Source organism: Bombus bifarius, unplaced genomic scaffold (assembly GCF_011952205.1).
Source record: "Bombus bifarius isolate JDL3187 unplaced genomic scaffold, Bbif_JDL3187 scf7180000007967, whole genome shotgun sequence".
Lineage (NCBI taxonomy): Eukaryota > Metazoa > Arthropoda > Insecta > Hymenoptera > Apidae > Bombus > Bombus bifarius.
Genome location: NW_022884353.1, coordinates 59,474 through 79,402, shown reverse-complemented (window position 1 = coordinate 79,402; position 19,929 = coordinate 59,474). Strand labels below are relative to the sequence as shown.

Sequence of the window (19,929 nt, the reverse complement as noted above, 5' to 3'; positions counted from 1 at the left end):
TTATTTGGAAAACCGGCTTCCAACCGGGAATTTTACGGTTTTTACACAAAGAAAACAGATGCGACTGCTGTCGAACCTATCGTTTCCAAAACTCGGCCGAGGACCAGCGATCGCGGCGGATACTATTTTGGTACGTCAGAAGAAGATTCGGCGCGTCCACAGTCTGAGGCTCGTCGACCCTGACTCAATTTCCAACACGACCCAGCTGCCCTCGTTTGCTCAATCCGACGCGTTTCGAGGCGTTTGGATCATCTAAAAGGAACGAGCGTTCCTCGAATGGCTCGTGCCTTTTACTACCTCTTTCTCTTCGTTTACTCACCCTAACCCTGGAACGAAAGGACGAAAGAGTTACGGGTATCTCGCGTCACGGTTCGTATATTTGACGCAAATGGAACCATAAATGCACGTAATTACGTTCGTTGCCCAGACAGTATTCTTCAGGAACTTCCAGAAACCGTGAAAAGGGATACCGATAAAAGGTAATGAATATCTTCATCATTTTTATGGAATCAAGTTTTTACACGATTGTTCGGGAAATGTTTCTCGCGTTCCTCGCGAGAATGGATTTCCAGTCGCCTCGTCCATGATTTATCGATTCGTTATCAAAACTTGGACCCAGGCATGATTTATTATTTCGACTCGCATTCGCCAGACCGTTTTACGCAATTACTCTTCCCGGGTCGGTTGATACGTCAAGGATGCAAGAAGGATGTAGTTTCGCGTTGAATTCACGGTGGTAAAAGTAGCGTGGAATCAGTTGTTTGCTCGTCGCGAATCGTAATGCGTTTCCTTTACGAGCGATCGGTCGCGACGAAACACCGCAGTTTGCCGACGCTATTAATTCTCCGTGCTAGTTTTCCCTGTGGCCCGTTTATTATAAATTCGATGCTTGCCACTGTTTATTCGACATCCGAGCGGACAGCGAGAAGGGAAAAATTGATGCGCTTCTTTCGACTCGCCGACGTGCACGAATGCATTGTATCGACGAGCGGCAGAGAAATTTACTGTCGGCATCGGACAGTATCTCCTCGTCGGACCAACGAAACCACCAGAGTGTATCAATCACGGCGTCGCGCGTGTTAGTCGTTCGCCCCTTTTCGAAGTTTGGTCGGTGCCGTAGCCAGCAGGCTACGACGAACTTATACATATGAAACGAGTGGAATATCAAACTCGAACTCCGACGTGCACAGTTAGCGTCTAGTTAATTCCACGAGTTATCGAGATAAGTGGAAACTCGCTGCTATAATAAATTTACTCTGTTTGATGTAATATACCATGCTCGTGGCATTACGTGTTTCGAATATGGAACAATATCAAAACGATTTTGCAAAGAGTAGTCTTTTATCTTTCGAAACGACCTAAACGAGGAAGAGAAAAACGTTTACTCACCTTCCAGGACTTTCACGCACTCCGTGAGGTTTGGATAGTTTTCTGGATACCTCGGACTGTAAAATTCTTGTTTAGTGTCGTCACCGATAGTGAATTTCTCGCACGCGTTCTTTTCTGTAACGTGCCTCATTTGACGACGTATAACGTCGTTTACAACGAACGGAGTCGGCGTTGTGCTGACATTCCTCCGATTTTTCCAGGAGTCGAATAACTTGGCTTTCTGCGTCGCCACTATCTACACATATTTGAAAGTTACGTGATAGTTTACACGAGGTGTATGGAACTTTTTCTTGGCTATTACACCTGGTACGGTTCAATTTTAAAGCTAACGTTAGTTTAAGTCTGGCAGGATTGAAAATTTACACGATCGATAAGCAATAATCCTCTAATCCTCAGGTGTCAGGTCGTTAATTATATAACGACGTAACGATGCTTTGGGTAACTGGTATCGTGATAACGTTAAATTATAGTTATCGACCTGCTGTAAAATCATTGGCCACGCGGAAAATATATATCTACCGTTATTACGTTAAAATAATGTATATTATTTCGCGTTTAATTCTTTTATCGCTCGAGATTTCATTAGTCCCTTCGTTTTCAATTGCCTTATAGCGGCAACGAACAGTGAAACCAGATCGTTTCGTTCTTCCTCTAGTCGTGCAAGTTACATAGCAGCGATAATCGAGGAGACGTAAGGTTAACAGCAGAAACATGATACGACTTACGTTGTCAAAACTTGCCGGGGAAATGATGTTCGCGTTAAAGCTCCATCGTTCTGGCGTTGATTGGATAAACGTCCGTGAAGTAGATAGATTTATTTTCTGCCTTGTGTCATTCATACTCCTCGAAAACACGGTCGCGTTTTCGTTCGAGATTTTCACTTTTCCCGTGTCATTCTTTCCCGTCCTATACGTCGCTTCGATATTCCTGTTCATTTCGATCTTCTCTTCCTCCTCTTCGTCCTCGTCCAGGCTCTCGCTGGTCGGTTTTAACAAGTCCAGCGTGACTCGTTCCCGGGAACTCGAGCTGTCCGCGTGCCAGGAAGTTGTCTGGTGAAACTTTCCGATAGATTTGGTTTCTCCGGTGGTACGTTCCGTACTGGAGGACGAGGCAAAGGTTCGGCCGCTCCTTCTCGCGTCGTACGTATTCCACAGTGACTCCTCCGTCTCGCGTGTGGCTTCCGCGGCCGTCCCAGTGACTGAAACATTAATGGTCAAGAGAAGCTTGTTAATAGTTGCCATTTTCTAATGATATTTTAGTTATTATAAGCCTTGTATAGTACTAGAATATTCTCTTCTCGGCGAAATGTTTCAGCCAACGGAAATCTCGAAATATATGTTTCGCTCGACGAACCGCTGCAGCAACTGAACGTCGAGAAATTCAACGATCTTATAATCGGCTAAGGATGTTTGGTATTCGTTAAATGTACGTTCTCTTTCTTTACGTTAATGCGTTTTTCCGTAATATGTTGAAAATTGTATTCGCGAAATTTTATTCACCACGGACTTACCATGTGGAATATAAAGGAACGAAGAGGCAAAAAAACGGAGAAAAAAAACAAAATAATCGGCCAGAAACTAGTTTAGGCCGATCTAGTCGAGAGACTACGCTCTCGACAAAGACGAAACTTGTAAATTCGGTTCGCGGAAAAAAAACGCGGTGCAATCGATTTCGCTGTTTCGACTATGTTTATTTTTTTCCCTCGTTTTCCTAGTTGCTATCAACGCAGTGCGCGATCTGGGTTTGACATCGACGGACGCACAAACGCAGCCGAATTCCGTTCCATACGTAACTGAATTTGTCATGGTGTTGCGCGACTTTCTCGAAAGGCCACTATCGCAACGAACGCCGTAATTTTCGAATTTATTCTCCACTGGTAAAATCGCGAAATCGTTGAATAACCTACGACGAAACGATTCGAGTCTCTGGCGCGAAAAGAGAACAAAATCAACGTAAACACGTTCTTTAGTCCCGATGTTTTATAGCGGGGTATGAAAGATTTTCATAAAAGTTTTTGAAATATCTTTCCCTTACCGGAAGCTATTGTGTAAACGTTCCAAGCATATGAATTTCAAATGGTACGAGTTTTCCCATTTTCTCGTTAAGCAGCGAGTGCATACGACAAGCACAATAATTCACAAAAGGATCCGTTTCACAGGAATATTGTTTCGAGATTTATGACATTACAAGTTCTTAATTTAAGGAATTTCGTGCTGTAGATTTGTAATTTGTTTATTCTTAGTTTTAACGTATTTACTTCTCCATTGTCTACTCTTATAAACTCCGTATATTCTTTTATAAATAATTTTAGTACGATAATGGAGTGTAAAATGATAAAAATCCTCCGCAGCAAAGAATAAGAATTACTTTCCTACGTCCGTGTCTAGTACAATTTAATCAACCACACCCATGTCATTCTCTTTCGCGGACAGTCCGTTAATTTGCATCATTTATGGACGTACTCCTTTCACGCAAAATGTCGTAGAATCGTCGCCACGTCTATTACGTAATCTTGCTGCCTGTTCTATGGAACTCGCAAATTTCATTAACAAATATTAGCGCACGAGATACCAGCGAAACCAGACGTTTCTTTGTTTATTTTTGTACTTCAAGGAAAAATGTATAGCTCGGGCCCGTTGGAATTTGCTCAGTGTACGTTTGTCCATTATGGAACGTAACATTGGATGTATGTTGTTCTTTGACAGCATCGATATGCAGAAATGTGAAAACAGAACTTTCGTATGTCGCGTCGCTCGAAAAGATCGCCGCTGTTTCAGAAGTCTTTGTCTCTGTCACTGTCACGGAATATTCAACGTTGAACATTCCATGCTCTTGAAAGATTCTTCTCTCTCGATTCGAAGTCCTGCAATATATATCAACAAAGAGTTCTAAATTTAGCGGCAACTAACTACAACTATTTTATATTGGACAGATTCGACGGATTTGCAGCTTCGATTAAAAGGTGTTTAATTTCTTTAAACTATGTAGTTAAGAATTTTGGAGCGTGCTCGAGGCAAAGAGACCAAGGAAAATGTTAGAGTGTCTGCAGCGGTTTCAACGGTGAAGTACCCCTCGACTGATTCACGTTTTCCTCTTTAACCGACGACGCCACTTATCAGCTCGCGCTTCGACCGGTTTATCTTGAAATTTGAAACGCGGCACCGTCATAGGGCTTTTTAGAGAATCTCGAGAAATTCTTCGGGCAAAGCGTTTCTGTGACTGATTTCTTGCTGCAAAAGTCGCGCCAAAAGTGTATATCTTCTCCTGTTGGCCACGTAAATCTGATCCTTGCGCGTGTAGAACGTGTCCCGTTTTCCCTTTTCACACCCTTTTCGTACCGATGTTCCTTTTCTTTTTGCCCTGTTCAGTGCCTCAGTTTAAAAGCACGTTTCGTCTTCCATCGCTGTACCAGGAGAAAGAACGGCTGAGCGCTATCCTCCTTCTTTCATGTACCGCAAGATTTTACCACGTTGTTTACGGTTTTATTCCTTTTTCCTTTAAGAATCTCATCTTTCTTTCGTCGAGATAGGATCCGCCTCGATTTCGTACTCGTTCCTACATAGTCTACACCTTTTCCATAGCCAGCCAGTAATTGTTTTCTTCGCAGTACGTTCCGCTCCTCGTTTCGCCAAAGGCGTTTTCGCGTTTTAATAGTTGATCTCTCCTTATCGTAACACGAGAAACCTAATAGTTGGAGAAGTCGTTGGTTTTCTATCGAACTTCATGTAACTTTCGAAATTTAGATATCGAGAGCCAGGTCCGATAACGACAGACAATTATAGATACGGTGTAGCGGTTCGTAAAAGCTGCATGATAATTCAAATAAATTGGTCGGCTGGTTTAACTATTTGTATTAGGTACCGCAATGTCAGACTGCGCGCTGGTCTCAGTATTATACCTTCTATTTATAATTTCCCACGGGATACCGCTTTGCGCAACTGTCTAGCTCGCCTGTGCCTGCTTCTTTTCCCTTTTGTATCATTTAATTTGCCACCAATTCATTTTCTCGCAGCTGGGCATGCACGTGGTCCCGCTTCGTTTCATTCTATTAATTGACGACGCCCCGGGACGCAATTAACGGAACAAGCGGAGAACGTTTTAATGTAATGTCGAACGGACCGTGGTCCGAGGTCGAAGTTCAATTTCTACCGTTCGCTTCTGTACTCTCTGTGAAATAAATCCTGTTACCAAAAAGAAAGGAAAAGTTAGCAGTTAATCAGCTAAACTCTACAACGTGCGAATCCCTGCAGGATTAACACGAGTATGAATACTTCTTATATGTAGCTGCCAAAGAGTGTTTGTTGGATCGAAACAGGACAACGTCCCGCGAGCTGTTGAATAATTTTCAAGAGAAAGAGCGAGTCCTTTGGAAGATTACTGAAAGCCATTTTTGTACATTAATGGGTTTGCTATGATTTGTCTTTTTGCGTTTATACCCCTCTTGTTGTTTAATATTCAAAGTTTCGTCGAGCCGAGTTTAAAGCGCGAATGCTTTAAAAGACAAAAAGATCGATAGGACTGTCTGACGAACAATAGAGTCTAATTTAAATCATACCTGGTCGTAATTACATTGATAAATAGTATTTACTTGCGCATAAATTAACCTAGTTATATAACTGAAGCTTTGTTCTTCGATAGTTGGATTCGTATAAAAAAAAACAACTTATAACACAATGACGTAAATTCGCCATTGAATGAATTACAAATAATTAAATGAATAGGTGCCGGATATTGCGTTGCTTCATGTAACAATTGGGCCATTAATATTTCGAACCGCGTGGAGCTAATTAAAACAGTACGAAAACGCGAAATGTATCAGGCAAATATTTGCAAAATGGAAATTATTATAATACACGGACGCATAATTACCGATTTTCGTATATTTATGACAGATCTGATCAATGAACCAACGAAAAGGGCAGACTTTGAAACTCCAACCTACAAATATATTACGTTGCAACAGTTATGGTAGATTTTATCAACCCGGTCTAAGTGTTAGAAGATTTTGCATTCGCGAAGTGTTGACAAACTTTCGCTCGCGGAATTTGCGCCAACATCATCAGGTATTTTTCACTGCTAGAAAATTATTTGTCGAGCGTGTGTTCTTGGATGTTTCGGTAAAAGCCTAGCAATCGTCATCGAACAGAAGGGCAACGTTATTCGTCGAACTTTTAATCCTTCCACGTCGAGGAATCTATTTGCTTGCCGAAGTTACCGTGTACCCGAGACGTTTCCCTGGCAATACGAGCGGCACGGCAAGCACTCGATGATAAATCGAAAAAGTTTCTCGAATATAGAATCTCTCGTCTTGGCCCCCGACTGCGAAGAATCCTTCTACGTGATTCTCCAAAGGAATGGGATATATCACTTTCAGAAATTCATATCCAACTAGCCTTCGCCGAGGAGTGTTTCACGATTCTTCGCTTTCCACGTTCTTCGTTTCGCGATCCACGTCCGTGAAATTTCGATGTTACGAAGCTCGCGTTCGCGCGAGGACGTGTTAGATGGCGATTAAAACTTGTTGCTCCGCTACGCAGGAACGTTATACAATACAAATTGGAAACTTCGCTAACTTGCACGGGAAACTAGCATAGATTTATGCCGCGTGGCAAGATAGAATTATCGACTAACTTCCGAGGAATTGTCTACACGCCGCATCATTCGCGAGCAGCGAAAATTGCCTTTCCGTTGAAAAATCAGCGCGCAAGCTTTACATATAGTTTCCCACGTTCGTTATTTTCCTAATTTTTTACGTATCAATTTCTATATATGTTGAGAATTGTGGATCTTAATTGCCGAAATAAAAGTAAAGGAACACTAAGGTTACACTTAGAATTCATATTAAAATAGTTTTAGATTTATTTAATAAACGATTTCCAGGATCTTCGTCGATATGCATTTGCACGCATCTCAGCGCTTTCTTTGTCTCACCATCTTCCATACCAGACAGAACAGTTGCATTCGTCTGTTTTTCCAAATGCCGCGCACACGCTTACTTCCGCACACTCATATTCACATACGTGTGTCAGTACTACGCGGCCAATCTAGTCTAGCAAAATTATACGTATCTCAATAATACATTCTATTTTCGTCGAAACATAGATTAATACACACATAATAAACATAAACGTACATAGTAACATTCTTTTTACTCTATTTGTTCCTCTTCGTACTTCCCTACTTGATAGAGCAAATCCAAACATAGTAAATCATTAAGGAGTACCATTAAATATATTCGCTACAACAGATCTTAAAAACAATTAGAATTTTTATTATCAAAGGTTTTTCATCCGATCGAAATTTTTCATGCATTCTGCATTCAGATACTATTGCGATCACATGTACATCTACTACATACGTATATTCATAGATAACTTCGACGTGTAGAATGAGGAATTCCATTTTCTTCGCTCCCATGCAACGTGCAGCCACGGAATTGTTCCTATAAAAAGGGTGGGCGCTGCACGGAGCACTTGTCTCACTCGACCGAATCGCAGACACAAAATCGTGTTTGGTGCGCGATCAATGCAACTATTCGTATTTCTATAAGAACACAACTTTCTGTATGTAGAATAATATTTATAGAATGCGATAAAGCATCGTGAAAAATTTAGCGTACTCTGTAATATGAAATTATCCTAAATTAATTGTGAGATTCTCCAAAAAAATTACGAGACACCTATTCTTCTCGTTATTTTCATGTAAATCATTGTTTTTGTTTGGAAAATCGTATTCGTTGTAAGCGGATTATATCGCCGTGAAATTTACAGTATCGTATCTGTTTCTATCGATTGAATTTTACGCCGAAACTTATTTATTTATTTAGAGTCTGGCCGATTTGTCGTTAAACTGATCGGTTCGCCCCAGCAGGATAGTTCCCGGGACGATAAATCGAAGTCGCACGAACAATATTCGCGATTCCGGACGTGTCAGCCGTAAAGTCCATCGTGCAGTAACCGTAAACAAAAACTTTCCTGTTTACCAATGAATTATAGAGTTTTATCTATGGTCAGTTGTAAAATACGAGAAACGATCGGGGCGCGAAGCCAACGGCAAAGACGAGAGAACGGGATCTACGGCTTGACCCTTCGTTAAACCCGGCCAACGCCGTCTGATTTATGTTTCTCGCTGTCTGAAATTTTATTCCACGCAAGCTACGCGGAAAAGGCAAAATTAATTTTCTTTCGGACAATCCCTTTCTTCGTGATTATTAATTATTCGTCTCGATTATCGCCCTCAGATATTTCACTGAATTTAAATTCCAGCTGGACATCTCGATCAGGATGAATACCCACGAACGGGAATTTTCAATTTTCAAACAGATGGTTCTGGTTGAAGAGACGATAAGGCCGTGTGAACCGAAGAAATTGATTCATCGATAGGATCTGAAATCTGAGGAATGATGGATTTCGTTGTACGATACTCGTATGCGCCAAATCGATTCAATTTTTGTTCGAGCTTTCAGAGGCACATAGGTGCATCAAGCTCTACTTCCAGATTGTTTATCCTCTTAAAATGACGGTGAACAAGACACAATAGCTGGTGCGTAACGATTGATTCTTCTCGTGGGATGTCGGAAAGTCGCGCGTAGAAAGTTTCGCGCTTCTGTTTCGAAGATTTCTTGCTTGTCTCTTTATGCTGATTCACTCGAAGAAACTTACAGTGAACCGAAGCTTCCGCAACTTTTGCATTACGAAGCAATAGCATGATGGAAATTAGTTCACGCGTCGATTCATGGAATTCTAGAACTTGCTGATACGATGTTTCGCTGTTTAAAGAAACGTTCGAAGACAACTAAAGACTTGGCGAAGAATGTCGATCAAAACTTAACGACGAAAATCCCACTAGCCACAAGCGACACTATGAGACTCGGTCAAAAATTCCGATTCGCCTGGAAGCCAGCGTGTCGAGAACAACGAGCACATCCTTCGTACTAAAATAAACCACGACATTCCCTTCGAGGAATGCCTGTTCACCAATCTACGACTACCTTCTGGCTTCTCAAAAGAGTACGAAGGAATTCGATATACGCATGACCGGACGCTCCTTCTTCCACCTTAATCGGCCGTCAATTCGACCGACAGTTTTAGTACGTTCTCGCCACGAAACTTTCGATCTTCATTATCGGACAGCATTGCATCGAATGGTTGAAAAATTTCGCACGATTGATCGGATACTTGATGGTTAGTTTAACGAAGACCACGTACGGAGATCGCTTAATCGATTCGAATATTTAGACTTTTACCGTGGCACCGATATAGACAGGATGCTATAGGATTACCGGATTTCCAAATGGTTTTTCCTTGTCCCGAGTTTCCCAACCGTTACATCCAATCGAAGTTTTTTACGTCGATTTTTTTTTTTTTATCATAAATGTGACAACTATCAGAGCGACTGATGGGTGGAATAAGTCTTGGAAATCCGGCATCTGTGGTCGAACCCCCGATACAAGGAAAACAGACGAGAAACGGCGACCAGGCAGATTTATCGTCGACCTGCTCCCCTTCTGATATTTCAACTTTAAGTAAAGCGTTGGGCCTGACGCGTACGAAATGTTTCTCGCTTGAATACGCAGATTTTCCTTCCTAGCGATTCGGAGATATTTTGTACCTTTGCCGACGGATCCCAAGAGACTCTACGTCACAAGTAGCCGCGAGGAATTTCAAACAACCGGCTAATATACCGGGTTTGTTCGATGTACACGGAAGTTGTAACGTAATATTACTTAAGCAGTAATCGAACGAATGTTTAACGAAGTTCTAACTCTCCGCACTGGAAAATCACAGAGGCACAATACCGCGTGTCTAAAATTTCCCCTTGACGGCGAACGTATTCATTTCCATTCGGTTTAATAATTTAACGCTTTTCAGGAGATTGGCTTCTTTCCTGATCCTGCGAGGCACCGGCTTGCCCGGGAAATTTATGCCGCATTTACGGTCCCGATGTTTCCCGGCTGGTGCACTGCCACGAAAGGTGCGGCTTCTATTCTCGGAAATTTCCTAAAATTAAGATCCCTTTCTCTATTCTTCGATTAAAATTCAGCAGCCAGAAGCATATCGCTGTGCACCGTCGTTCATCGCCCACTACCAGCCTCCCGAATACTTCTTATTTTATTAGAAACTCTGAAATCTCTTTGGATATTGGCATATTAAATTGTTGCCGTGGAAAAGCGGATTACGCAAGACGCGTTATTATGGTCTTTAACGCTGGTTAACGGTGCCGCATCGTTTAATTCTGTAACTCGTAAGGAAACGAAAGCCCGTAACTGTTGATTTGAAAACGGTGTTGATCTCTAAAGATGAAAGAGGCTCCAAGCTGGGAGAACGTTCCCCGGAAGAAAAACTGGGCGCGAAGCCAGTAACCATCGAGCGTACGAGGATCGTAACATTAGATCTGTTCCGGTCGAATCTCGGTGGAAACTCCACCTACCATCTTTCGTGGCGCGTACCATCCATCTTTTTCGCTGACTTTGCCCGGCCCACGCCACCACAGCCGACGATTTATAATGGAAATTCTCCGGGATTTCGTGCAACCCAGTGAGTTCTCCACGTCCATAAAACCATTAGCGACGAGACATTAATTGTGTGGTCCACAAGTGCCAGCACTTCGGACAGTAGCTGTAATGAGCATTCTACGCTCTTGTTGCTTTCCAATTAGTCTAACGATTCATTGACTCTTGCGTGGCGAAAGAAGAATGCGTGCTTTTTACGACAACGAGAATACGATTGTAAACGCTTCGTACTTCAGACTTTTTCCATCAGAGTTCAGAGCACCGTGAAGTTTCGTTCGTATTTCGTTGCATAAATTTCGATGAATTTCAAATGGAAGATCCCGAGCGTTTTGAAATAAAATTAAGCCCGCAAACAGAGTCCATTCTCGTCTCCATTCGTGTTTCGAAGAAACAGGAGCATCGCGTATTTATCTACGTAACTACGTAACGACTGAGCGTTGTTCCGCCCAATCGGGCATGCTTTTGCTGTAATGAATTCGTCTTCCAGGAAGCGAAAGACGAAAAGGGTGGTAGATTGGAGGGTATGTTTGAAGAGATAAATGTATTCTGGAAAGGGGTAAGAAGGATGGTTGGGAGCGCCAAGGAAGCACAATACCTTCGACGTAAATTTAATGGACTCTATAGTTGTTTGCGAGTACTTAGGCGAGCGTGTTTACGTATTTAGCAGCCGTACCTCGAATCATCGGAGCTCTCGGAGAGATCACTTGGGTAACGTTAGCATCCTACGAATTCTATGCTGCGTGCGATGTTATTTAATACGTAATCGGTTTTGTAACTGGCGCCGAGGCGACGATAAATTGCTCGAGCCACGATTTCGCCAGCGAAATTGACAGTCGCCCGCGAAATACCCGAAGCGCGAACAAACTTCCAAACGAAATTTCCGCGCGACAATGCGCCATGTCCTATCGAGGGCAGTGCATCGTCGTTAGCCTTCCGGGAAACACCGGCGATTAAATTCGGTAATGTCGGTCAACGTCGCGCCGTGCTGTTACGGGAATCGCGTTTACGCGCGCCGAACGCTCGCAAGCTCTTCTCGGACCACGACACGCTCGACTTCATGCCTGAAATCGTTGACAATGCCTGGTATGCGCGAGTTCTAAATATAGAGGGACCGTGCGTTCTATCCTTTTCTCGCGGTTGCACCGCTTTTCCTGTCCTCGACCATCTCTCTACCGTTTCCTCTTCCCATCGACCCGCGTTCACGTTAATTTTGGACTCTCCTTCGCGCGAGGCGCGCCGACTCTCGCAACTTATTACCAATCATCGGGTTTTTCTCTTTTCTCTTCGCTCCCTTTACGTAAGTTTACGAACACGGTTTTGTCCCAGGCATCCACGGAATTTGCCAGCGAAATTTCCAGCGACGAACTCGCTCGCTGGAGACGCGGTTGCCAGCTATCGAATGAGATACGCTCGCTCGTCGATGGATCTCGTTTAATCAGTGAAATTGCTCGGTTCGTTAATCGGTATTACTTTTACGATTGCTATTTTTGATAAGAGGAGGAACGCGTTGTCCTTTAAATCGAGCGTAAGTAGAAAAGAGCTTCGTTTCTGCATACATCTGTATGCTTCTAAAAAGGATCGCCCACGTTTCATCTTTCGAAATAGCAGCCGCCACTTTCGCAACGGGCTCATTGTCGAACGATCGAAGTTCTATTATGTAGCTCTCCGAGTTGTTCAGGAATGTTCTGCAAGGACACGAAAAGCCAACTACATTCTCGTGCCATCTAAAAAAAGAAGAGGGCTGCGTATCGCAGAGGAAAATGAGAGAAAGAGCAGGAAGAAAAAGACAGAAAGGGTAACGCGTATAAAGCGAGTATGTGAACAAACTCTCCGTTTCACCGAGAAAACGCTTGAAACTTAAACTGCTTTTAAAAGGGAAAAGTTCTCGTGCAGCTCGACTCTGAGTGTGCCTGCAGCAGTCGACTTTCTTGTCCCGAGACATAGCTCGCAGCGACGTTGGAAGTGTTTCCCAGTTAACACGGAGTTTATTCCACCCTTTCTTCTGCGAAACAACTCTTCTGTACTGAGAAAGAGAGAGTGAGAGAGAGAGAGAGAGAGAAAGGGAGAGAAGGAAGAGTGGGGATAGAAAAATTCCCAAGTGCCACTTTTGCCCCATCAACGTGAAATTCGGGATCAAAAGTAAAGTCGTTCATGGCACGTGTCTTTACCGCGTTACGGCCGTTTAATAATTCTGAATATACCGACGAGTGGGTTGCGTTCCCGACGCGAACAGTAAAAATAAAATAAAGAAGGCAAGAGGCCTTAGCTGCGGTTTCGTGTCGTTTACCCCTTTGTTTTTGCTTTACTGCTTCAATTTCTCGTTGAATAAGCTGTCGCCTATTCGCCAAATCTCTCTGCTGTTTCCCTCCTTCCTTCGTCCCCTTCCCTCATACGAAAGGAAGAAATTTTATTCAAGCGAGTAAGTAGTAAACATCGCGTTAGAATTTGTCTGTCGTACAGTCAATCGTATTTAAAAAGCATATTTTCTGGAAATTCTGCGACATAACACGGCAGGTTATATACGCCTTTTCCGTGGTACGATATCACGCTGTAGATATGTTAACTATAGTCGTAACAATGAATACGGGCGTTGAATGCAAGTAGTCGAGAATTATTCATTGCAGTCACAACACGGAGAGACAGACGTACGTACACATTGGAGTAGACAGTGCGAAGAGGAAAGGCATTAATTTTCATGCGAATCACTGTACGCGTCAGATGCATTAAAAATACGCAACGTGGCTTTATTAAGCGATCAATTACAAACGCATCGTTGAAAATTCGCTAACGCGACGCTTTGATCGTAGATAAGTCGAAACTATTCGAGAAATAAAACCGCTGATTTTTATATTACGAACCAACGGTTGAAACGGTGCGTATAGTCGAGCACGAGTTCTCTGCTTTACGACTGCCGCGAAACGGTACGAATAGGGAAAAATAGAAGGGAAAGAAGAATAAAAAAAAAAAGAGCAGGAAGCAGGACAGAGAAAGAGATTTGCGTTTTACGGTTCTGTTACCGCTTCCTCTCTTCATGGGCCGGGATGCGATGCATTAAAATTCCATAACGCATACGTCTGCTTTTTTAGGTATTACGTAAATCCTTACCGATCTAGCGCAAGATTAGTTCATCGTTGCGAAATTAGAAGCGAGCACCGTGAAGCGTATCGAACGATATCGTTCGAAAGAAATTAATAATCGTCCACGTACGTATACGTGAATTATACGCGAACTTAAAATGTAATATATAAAATGTAATATATATTTTGGCTGCTTCTAATTCAAGCTAATCGCGAGTTAGCTCGATGAAAATAATATCAGGCATAAAGGAAAGTTTCGACGGTGGAAAATTTTGCAGAGTCCGAACGAGTGGGTAATACGGGCTTCTCGTTTCATGCACGCGGTCGCGAACTATTTTGCGGGGAGCACGCGAGCGTAACGTCTATCGTTTCCTCGTAAAGTTATACAGCCGAGAAATTTATACGAGAGAAAGTCAAGTTTGGCGAACAGTTACAATAAAACGGGGCCGAACGACCTGTGGAGCGAGTTGCGCGCGGCCGCGATTTCGTTCCCATTTACTTGAAACGAATTCCACGTCGGCAATTCCGATAAATAAACATCAACGATCGATACATGCTTTTATTCGGATGTAAATTTTCCGGCGACGAGCGTGTCACGTTGCTCGCGAAATCGCTCTCGTGATATATTTCATATCATTTTATTTTCTGCCTATTGGAGAGGTGTCACGCTTTCGACTCTTGTCTTCGTGAAAACGAAGTAACCAGAAAATAGTAAAATTTCATTACCGGAGACAATGTAGGAAGAATTTTCCACCGTTTCGAAGTCTCAGTCGTGAATTTCTTTTCGATGGGCGCTGATGATTTTTTGTTGCCAATAATAATGGGAAAACAATCGCATGAATCGCAGGTGTCACCGTCCGCTTATCAGAATTATGGTAATGTCGTGCGGTTATTATGGTCGTGTTTTGGGTAGTAGCCGGGCTTATTTATAGCGAAACGGGTTTTGCGATCGTGCCAAGCGTACTAATGCACGACTAATGCGTTGCACGCAAATACGATCATTAGACGCGTTCGGTCGACTGCTTGCAGGGTAAGTATCAGGCATATTCGATAAAGAAGAGGATCCATGACACTAGTTCGATATTTTTGTGTTTCGAATCAAGCTATTTCCAAATAACCATGCAAGAAGGTGACACTGACCCTTCGTACCACGAATCGATATTCACAGCAGTAATAAATCGCGATGGCTTCGCAAATTCGAGGGAACAAATAAAATAGTCGTAAAGTTTCCGAGTTTCTTGATCCGCGGAGAAGATATTTTTGAAGATGCATTCACTTTCCATGGAAACGGTCTACGTACGCAGCAAAATATCGAAGTTACCGAGATGTTGTGGGAATCGTCCCTCGGGGCAGGGCAACATCTATGGTAGGGGGAGCATAAAAATGGAAGACGAATGTCCCTCTTTAGCGCTCGATAAAGAGCCGTGGATCGAACGAAGAACCGGCGTCTATGCAGGAGGGTCGTGGAATAATGGAATCGAGCATTATCGAAATATACGTGCGTCTCAATAAAGTTTCGCCCGTAAAGACGAAAAAAAGTTGGTACACCAGTCGGTAATCCGGATAATCCGTCCGAAGATGTACGAGCAAGTTTGCTCGTGCTTGCAAGATGCTCGGAATGTGTTGACCAAACCTGCGGAAGCGTGCCAGTAACAGCATTCGATCGATTTTTATCGACTTTTCGTTGTTTTACTTCGTTTCTGGAAACTGCATTTCATTACGCCGAATGAATTACGTTTCCTTTAACAACGTTACGTTTGAAAAATGATTTACGATTCGAGGAAGTCGAGCATCTCCAAGCCCCGCGTCGCGGAATTCATTTTCGAAAAAATAAATTGTGTTCAGCTTATAAACGTAGGCGCGAACTTAAACGAGTTACAGTTATCCAGATGGAAAAGTTAGTTCCCTTTTAACTGCGTTAGACGCGGCAATTTGTGCAAATGGAAATTGTATGGGGCTAGTGGTTTACTCGCATTAAGTGGTAACTCGCGTTAAGTAATCCATACTTGTTTTCTTTCGTTTCTTTTGACGAGAAGGTCCATTTTGTGCATTCGGACGTCCGTTGTAATGAAAACGCGGGATTTGCAACGCAAATCGAGGATCGAATGCAAATGATAAATCATTCGTTTGAACCTAACAAAGCACCAAGCATGCATACTCGCTGTCGAGTAACAAGAGCTGCCGGGGCATTAATTTCCAGTCAGCTGCCTTGAAGCTCGATCTAACTAGGTATATTCATTGGCGCATTGGTGAATGACACGCGCAGTTAGGTGGCTTGATGGTATTTCATTACGAAATTATGAATCTGTATCGCGAAACTGGTTTCTTGGATTCCTTTTCGCAGTTTCATAGGATGCTCCGCTGCAAACCAGATTCGCCGGAGCATTTCCATTATTCTCTCTGTAGCCCGGTGTGCCGTGAATCTGCACCGAGCACAGAAAGAGGAGCGCATATTTGAAATTTTGTGAAGCGAATTGAATTTATAGAAACGAAGGCTTTTGGCTTTGATGCTGCCGCGGCTCACTCGACAAATCATACTGCGTCAGTATAGCGGATATTACTAAAAAATTGATATTCGGTCGATGGATCGAATCGCGTTGAATTAAGCGAACGTTTAAAATAATTCAATCACCCGACGATATGTATCGTCGATGGATTGCTTGACAAATATTCCAGGAAAATTGTCAACCTAATAAATTGGAGGATCTAAACTCGAAACAGTTTGATTTTTAATTTTGAATTCTGCCCTTCGCGAACTTCAATTCCCATGTCGGTGTGCCACTCATCTCTTGAGTATCGATGCAGAAACTCGAACGTAGTTAATAGAAATTAAAAAGTGAGCAAGCGCCGGTGCTCGATTGTTACGGTGCCGAAAATCAGCCGAATTAGCAGAAGAGCGGGACTTCTACCGAGTGTGTAAAAGTCGCCAAACACGTAATTTCGTACCAACGCCGTGTTAATTGACGCACGAACAGCACGTACGCAATTTCGTGGTATAATTTCCAGGAATGTAAGAGCACGATCATATAGATTGCGTTTGTAGGCCATTCGTTATTTCTAACAAAATCAATGGCGATATTACCATTGTGTGGTAAATAAATAATGGCGACTCTCGCATATCGTGATTACTTCAGAACACATTGCTATTTAACTAATTTTCGGAAAGATTGAGCGAATTTATCGAGTAATTCGCGATTCTCCTTCCTTTCTAATCGCGCACGCGTAACACCGTTGAACGCATTCCAAATACCAACCTCGTAATATCGTTGAAGTAGATACAGATCGTTACGCGTCAGACGCGACAATAAAAGAGACCGTGTGAACGAAATTCTAAAGGAAAGAATCGAAAGGTGAGATAGAGTTATTGAAATTGAAAATTTTACGGGAAAATTGATCCACTATAGTTGCTGGTCCTTCGATTTCATTTTATCCGTCGATTGATTATGAACCGCATCGCAGTCGAACCAAGTAGATTGCAGGTGGAATAGAAAGAGGATTACCAGAGCGCTATACTTCTTGAAATACGAGGCACAAAGGAGAAGGATTTCGAATTGCTGTAGGAAATCGAAAGGTCGATGATGGTAGCAAGACCAATGGTTGACCCAGAGTTCAAGTATAACGCGCTTTCCAATGTTCTACATTATGTGAGATTCCCTTTTTCTCGCCAGTTTCTTTTTTCTTCCAGACATGAAATATTACAACGCCAGCAGCGACAACTCTGTTTTATGACCAAGACGTCCAACGTGGACTTCCGGTTCAGGGCCTTAAAGCTATTCTATCGTGGACGCGTTCGTTTCTCGCTCTTCACGCCCGATTGAAATTTCTACGATTTGTCCCGAACGCTCTTATCGCTTCTCCCTTTAAACGACCGCCACGGAAATTCGCCAAATACGATTATCGTATCAATATACGCGTTCAAATCGCTCGACTGACCCAAATATCGACGAAGCTTCCCCCTTTTCAATATTTTTAACCCGAATCGCTGAAACTGACAATCGTGTCATCCATCGGGTTCTGTCGATTTTCGTTCTCAATAATTACGAACATTCGTTATATTCGACGACAGGATCGTTCGACATTTTTTTTCGACGATTTCGAGACATTTCGAGACTTTTCGTTCTCTTTATTTAGCAAATTTGTTTAACATATCACCGGCACAAATTCTATGACAGAGAGAAGAAAAGGACTTACAATACTGAACAATAAATATACGACAAAGGAAACAAAAAAGATATAAATATTTATTCCTATTTACAAGATATAACTAATTATTTATGTAGGAATGTTATATTATAAGTTAACAGAAAACAGTATGATAAATACAATATCGTAGCACTCACACAAAATCGAATATAATGCCGCGTTTCGCGTATTCGTTTCTCACTAATTCTACGACACAACAACACGACGAACTTTACTCGACCATGATAAATTCAACTCTGACAGCACTTTCCACGCTCATTTTTCCCTTAACAAACCTTAGTAACGCTCACAACACTCCTTGACAACATTAACATATCTTGACAACGTTTATAAACAATCATCCCTCACGCCACGTCCTTCCCTGACGTCACACCATCCCACATTTATTACAATATAACATTGTAAACTGCAACGAAGCTCCTCGCAAAATCTCGGCTTCACGATTTCCTGTTCTCCAGAATCAAACCAGCAATCTTTTCCTTTTTTCCCTTTGCCTCGTGTGGTCCGCTAAATTCTGAGTTACGCGGTTTGCTGGCAGCTAGCTCAAACTTCCACGAGCCGAAAACTCGTACGTACTACGTCGTTCTCATTAGAAAATCACACGTGTGAACTGTCTCGTTTATCCGAATTACCTTCCAGCTGTTCCGATATATTCTCTCCTCCACACTGTGTGTATCCAGACGCACGATTGCGAATATTACGAAAGGCGACAGCACAACAATCGTGAATTACATGTTCCGTAATAATTACACGTCATTGAGTTTGAGTTATTTTCCTGTTGTATAATCGATGACAAGAGTGTTATGCGTGCAAACAAATTTTCTCGTGGTCGCACTCGCACGGGAGACAAAGTGTTCGTTCGTTTCTCAAGCGAAAGTTTATCGATCGATCTGAATTCGACACGGTGAAAACGAAAACTCGTTTCTTTGATAAGATTCAATGGTTTTAATCCGTTCCCATTTGGAATATTATTTAAAAAAATTGGAATATTATCGAAATTCTATTTAACTTTATTAAAATGGATGTAAAATTTTGATCGGGTTTTATTAAATTTCGAAGTTACAGAGCGGTTTAATTGAATCTTTACACTGGACCAGTGTTTCGTGTTATTTTCGCAGCTCGCGTCATGGCTCATGTAAATCGCGTCCATCGATCACAAGCCGCTATCTGGAATTGTCAACTGGCTAGGCGGGGAAAAAAATAAAACGATGAATGAGTTACACGATCCTGTCCGCGCAACTTTAATTAATCTGTATACTCGTTCGATCAGCGTAACGCGTAGCTCATGTAGTTTTTCTGTAAAATTGGTTCAATACGTTGTTATTTCGGTAACCTCCAATTTTATTTTGCATTACCTCTGTTTATTCGGTTGATCAATCGATTAGATCGGCCATGTATCAAGCTAACTCGGCCGAAATTAGTCCTGAAGGAACTAATCTGTCATAATTCCGGCTTATCCTCGTTTCGTTACATGATCCATGCCCCATCGCGTCGAATCTCTACTCATTTTTAAATGAAACAGTTCCCATCGCGAAGATGAACTTACATATATTTCCTGATAAATGCCTCATACACCAAATTTCTTCATCCACTTTTCTCTCCTTCTTTCTCCTGTTGGAAAGAGGGCGGTTCCGTTGCCAAAGATAAGTTAACGAATTTTTCACCACGGATTTCAAGAAGGATCCTTCTTGTTTTTACGATCTCAGCCGCAAGAGCAATGGTGGATCGTCGCGATCGTTTCATCTCCGC

General features: G+C 42.4%; 1 protein-coding gene across 5 annotated transcripts in view; it reads right to left on the bottom strand.

Annotated features, from left to right (window-relative positions):
- The window catches only part of LOC117209154, a 78,549-nt gene that overhangs the window by 26,457 nt on the left and 32,163 nt on the right, over positions 1-19,929 (bottom strand). For all 5 annotated transcript variants that reach the window (XM_033450872.1, XM_033450849.1, XM_033450841.1 and 2 more), the window contains 2 exons: positions 2,115-2,587; positions 1,390-1,624 (listed from right to left, as the gene is read on the bottom strand). In XM_033450872.1, coding sequence (XP_033306763.1) covers positions 1,390-1,624; positions 2,115-2,587 — 708 coding nt within the window. The remainder of the gene's footprint in view (positions 1-1,389; positions 1,625-2,114; positions 2,588-19,929) is intronic.